The following is a 4,563-nucleotide window of genomic DNA, read 5'->3' as shown; positions in this document are numbered from 1 at the left end:
TGATTGGCAAATAAAGTTACTAATCCAGCAAGAGGAGAGTATAACTCTCCACCTCATGCGAGCACTGAGCAATATTTCAAAAGTCCATAATTCACGGTTTTTTTTTTTGGAGAATTAGTGGGTTTTATTATTATTTATTATTAATTTCTTTCCGTCGTTGCACCCTTCTTTCGGGCGCGTGATGTACTGTCGCGTAGTTGTTGTTCGCCGCTGGCTGGTTTAACTGTTTAAGACTACAAAGGCCTTTTTGCTTTTCTGGCTTTTTGTAAACCATTTTTATAGTATTCTGTTTTGTCATGTATCGAGCAGACTTTCTCTCGATCAATATATTCTTTGTTCTTCATGAACAAGTCTCAAATTCGTTGGGAGCAATAAAATCCCAGTTGGTCTCTAACTTTCCACTCTTCCCCTTGTTTTCGTTTTCTGCTTTTAATCTGTGAAACGAACATGCCAGCAGAACACTTGAAAGATTGTTTGAGGACCCTTTACGTGATATTTGCATTCTGCTCTGCCCTCTGTTTGGGTGGTCTCAAAAGTTAGTATTGAAATAGTAAAGCTTTTTGCTATTTCTATTAATCTTTTACCAAGTTTCACGCTTTTTCAGTTGTGCTTCTTCTCTTAGTGTTGTGCATGTTTCAGGTTTATTGGTGGGTCCAATTGCTGGTCTAATACTGATACTAGGGAATGTTGGGGTGATTTTGGGGCTCTTCCCAGCACATATTTTATGGACAGCATACACTATTTTCAAGTAATGACCGTTTCTAAACCTTTGAAATTGTTATGCTTTCCATGCTCTGAATTTGATGCTTGACGACAATCCTTATGTTGGGTTCTTGAATCTTTTTTCCTCAAATTTCTATTTACAGGACAAATAGGTTTGATGCACCCCTGAAAGTTGCTTTCTTTCTGGCTTTGCCTGCCTTATTTGGTATATGGTTAGGTTTAAGCATAGCTGGTACTGTCCTTGTTGGAGTGGGATATGGTTTTTTCACTCCTTGGGTTTCTGCTTTTGAGGCCTTCAGGCATGATGATGAGTCCAAGAAGTTTTTCCATTGCGTTGTGGTACAGTTGGAATTTTGTCTCACCTGCATTCTGCAGTTTATTTACCGTCTCTCTCTCTCTCTCTCTCTCATTTAGTTTTTCCTTTCTTAATGGAAATTTAGGATGGAACTTGGGGAACTATCAAAGGAAGCTGCACAGTTGTTCGAGATTTTGCTGATCTGTGCTATCATTCTTACCCACTTTTCCTTAAAGAATTGCGTGAATCCCCCTCTTCAGAGGGGCTTGAAGCTCTTAGGTATTCTCTCTGCTCCTTTTGTTTGATGATAATGGGAGAAGAGCTCATTTGAATTGTATTAGTTTAGTGCAAGCTAATTGTTCTGAGAGGTTAGCTTAGGAAGCTGTTGGAATGTGTGGTTTGAGGTAATGTTTCTTTTCTTTTTTTTAAAAAAAAAACCTTGTCTTTTGCAGCAGGAGAAGCTAGACAGAATGAAATTCATGGAATCTCAAGAAGTTATATTGCGTTATGCTTAAGTACTTGTGAAGATACTCATAAATACGATATTACATATATTAAACAGTGGAAGAGAGTGGTCATACCTGCGCGACATATCTGATGCATTATTGGAATTGTCATTTATCAGTTAGGCAAATTTTGTTTGTAGTTATGTTTCTTCTGGAGTGGCTCATTCGTGACAAAAATTTGTTGAAGTTTTTATGTTGCTCATTAGTACACACTCGTTTGTTGCTCGTTAGTACACACTTATTTCTAATTTGCTTCAAACTCTGTTACAGGCTCATCCATGTGCCAGCATGTATCCTTGCTGGGATTGTGGGGCTTATTGTCGAAATCCCTCTGTACGTGGCTATTGCAATTGTAAAGAGCCCATACATGTTGTTCAAAGGCTGGCAGAGACTGATACATGATCTAATCAGCCGCGAAGGGCCATTTCTTGAAACAGCTTGTATTCCGATTGCTGGTTTAACCATCCTTATGTGGCCACTAGTTGTGATTGGCAGCATAATAATGGCTGTTTTCTCAAGCTTTTTCATAGGATTGTATGCATCTGTTGTTGTATATCAGGTTTATTTTCCTGCCATTCTGCTTTAGTTTATTGTTTTTATAATTGAAAGTTTGAATTTATCTGTAAAATCTAAAATGATATGCAGGAAAGGTCATTCAAGAGAGGCATAGCCTACGCAATTGCCATGGTTGCAGAATTTGATGAGTACACGAATGATTGGCTTTACCTTCGAGAGGGATCCATCCTTCCAAAGTAATTAGTTGAATCATACTCGACTTTGATCTGCTAATGTTATTATTCGTATTTAGTTGATAAATGCTTCTACAACTTAATATAAGGCTTTCCCTCTTAGACAAGACTAACCAAGTCTTTGGCAGCCAGGCCCCGGTATAGAAAGAAGAAGATATCCAATTCTACGGAATTTTCTATCGGACAAAGATCCTCAGTACAACGAAAATTTGGTACTGATTTTACCCAAGCACCAGCCGTAATTGTACCGAGTTTGTCATCTTCAAGATCAGTGAGGGAGGCAATACATGAAGTGAAAATGGTGCAGGTATGCTCTTCTTGAACAATTGGTGGAGAGTTTTTAATTTTTAGGCTTTATAGCATTCTACCAATTGATACATAAAACTAGATAATGCTTCCAAGTATGTGGGGCTGTTTGGGAGCTTTCATGAGAGTTGGGGTAACTGAGATTTTGTTTAAGTAGGTTGTTGGAACTACATTGGGTTCACTCATCTGGCACGATATACATTTGGCATTGCGTGTGGCCCGAGCTAGTCTCTTCATGTCACATAACCCTGTTTGATGTGCTGGGTTTCATGATACCTCGAAATCTATTAGCTTAGGTTATTGACATCTCGAAACTTAAAAAGTATGTATAGCTAACTTAAAATGTAACAGACACACCCAACTGCAAATGACGCAGGTTGAATTTTGATTGTCCAAAACTCTTCAAGTAGCTCAGAGTTAAGAGTGAAAAGAACATTTTGGAGTTGCAATAGTGGAAAACAATAAAATGGAATATCGAAACAGGTGTCATGGTATGATTTCTTAATTTAGACTTAGGAATTCTTTGGTCATTGGGGAAATGGCTTGCTGATCCTTATTTAAGCAATAAGTTATGAGATCTCAGTGCACTCTGTCAGCCGTGTTACCAAATTTGACTCATAATAAGAGATGCAAATTTAGATTTATTACCATAAGTTCTCCATTTTTGGCTGGGGGGGGGGGGGGATAAATGAGGTGGTAACTCATGTTTAGCTTGGAATGCTACAGGTGTGGGGAAATATGATGAGGTCATGTGAACTAAGGGGCAAAGAGTTATTGGACGCCAACGTAATAACACCAGCTGACCTCTATGATTCATTGAAGGCAAAGAATGGTAATGAAGCACCCATTGTAGACATTGGGTTGCCTTGTTACTCATTCTTGCAGGCCATCCTTTACTCCATTAAAGCTGGATCAGCTGGTTTATTGCTTCTTGATGACCTTGAGATCACCTACCTGAATCGTCCTCAAGACAGATTGCTGGACTGGTTTTTCCAGCCTGTTATGGTCCTCAAAGAACAGATCAGAGTAATTCATCTCGAAGAAAGTGAGACGAGGTTCCTGGAGAAAGTACTTCTTTTCGGAAGCAATACTGAACGGTTGAAGGATTGGGAAAATGGCAGTTTAATACCTCAAGAAGCTCTAAGAGCTGCTCAGATTGAGGGCATCAGCAGGAGGTGAGAAATGCTATTTCTACCTTACAGGTTACTGGCATCATTTTCATGAGTTTAACCAAAAAAAAAAAAGATGGTATTTCAACATTGTCGTGTGTTATTTCATTCCTGTAAAATTCTTAATGTAGTTCATTAACATGGTAGATTGTTTTTTCTTGTAGGATGGTCGGAATGTTAAGGAGTGTCTCGAAATTCCCTACCTATAGGAGGAAATTCCGACACATTGTGAAGGCTCTGATCATTTATTCTATAACTAAGGAGGGATCGAATAAGCCTACATCTTATCCTCTCACAAAGGATGGTTCGATGAGATCAGCATCTGTGAGATCGGTTGCTTCCGTTGAAATTGTGTAACACACTTTTTTTTTTCTTTTTTTTTTGGAAGGGGGGGGGGGGGGGGTGAGGGGTGTTCCATACTTCTACATATTTCTCTAATTAATTATGGAGTCAAAACATTTTATAGGTTATAATTGCCTGCTAAGCTCTAGTGATCAGTGATGAGCAGGTTCTCTCTGCTTTGCTTGAGGAAGCTTTCTTGTACATATAATTTCTGTCCAAGGCTAATACATTGTCGAATTAACCACCAATTTCTGGTGCATTAAGTTGTCTTTTGAGTTTGTACAATTCTTAAATGCTAAAGTACAGTTTACAAGCCTTCTTAGGCTTAGTGGTGCGGGAGGTCAAGGGTTCAAAGCTTGCCTCCCACAAAAATTGTCACAATATGTGACGGTCTTCATTGACCAATTTCGATGGAGTTTCTACTCACATCGAGTCCTCACCCCCTTCCCCCTAGAATAAGTTAGTTTAGGTTA

General features: G+C 38.9%; 1 protein-coding gene across 1 annotated transcript; it reads left to right on the top strand.

The window, feature by feature from the left end:
* Nucleotides 1-306: 306 nt before the first annotated feature.
* LOC113753918 (uncharacterized membrane protein At3g27390) lies at nt 307-4,123 on the top strand. Its single transcript, XM_027298195.1, has 9 exons — nt 307-535; nt 640-748; nt 867-1,062; nt 1,164-1,297; nt 1,795-2,083; nt 2,170-2,276; nt 2,406-2,580; nt 3,306-3,754; nt 3,913-4,123. Exons 1-9 carry the CDS (start codon nt 448-450, stop codon nt 4,103-4,105), a joined length of 1,740 nt encoding a protein of 579 aa, XP_027153996.1. The 5' UTR covers nt 307-447; the 3' UTR covers nt 4,106-4,123.
* The last annotated feature ends 440 nt before the right edge of the window (nt 4,124-4,563 follow it).

Source organism: Coffea eugenioides, chromosome 11, assembly GCF_003713205.1.
Source record: "Coffea eugenioides isolate CCC68of chromosome 11, Ceug_1.0, whole genome shotgun sequence".
NCBI classification, from domain to species: Eukaryota; Viridiplantae; Streptophyta; class Magnoliopsida; order Gentianales; family Rubiaceae; genus Coffea; species Coffea eugenioides.
Note: the sequence above shows the minus strand (reverse complement) of the source record. Positions and strands in the feature narration are given on the sequence as shown.

Coding starts and splice junctions, on each gene's coding strand:
- LOC113753918 (XM_027298195.1), top strand. CDS start 448: ATGCCAGCAGAACACTTGAAAGATTGTTTGAGGACCCTTTACGTGATA. Junction 749..866: donor ACAGCATACACTATTTTCAA/GTAATGACCGTT, acceptor TTCTATTTACAG/GACAAATAGGTTTGATGCAC. Junction 2,581..3,305: donor ATGAAGTGAAAATGGTGCAG/GTATGCTCTTCT, acceptor GGAATGCTACAG/GTGTGGGGAAATATGATGAG.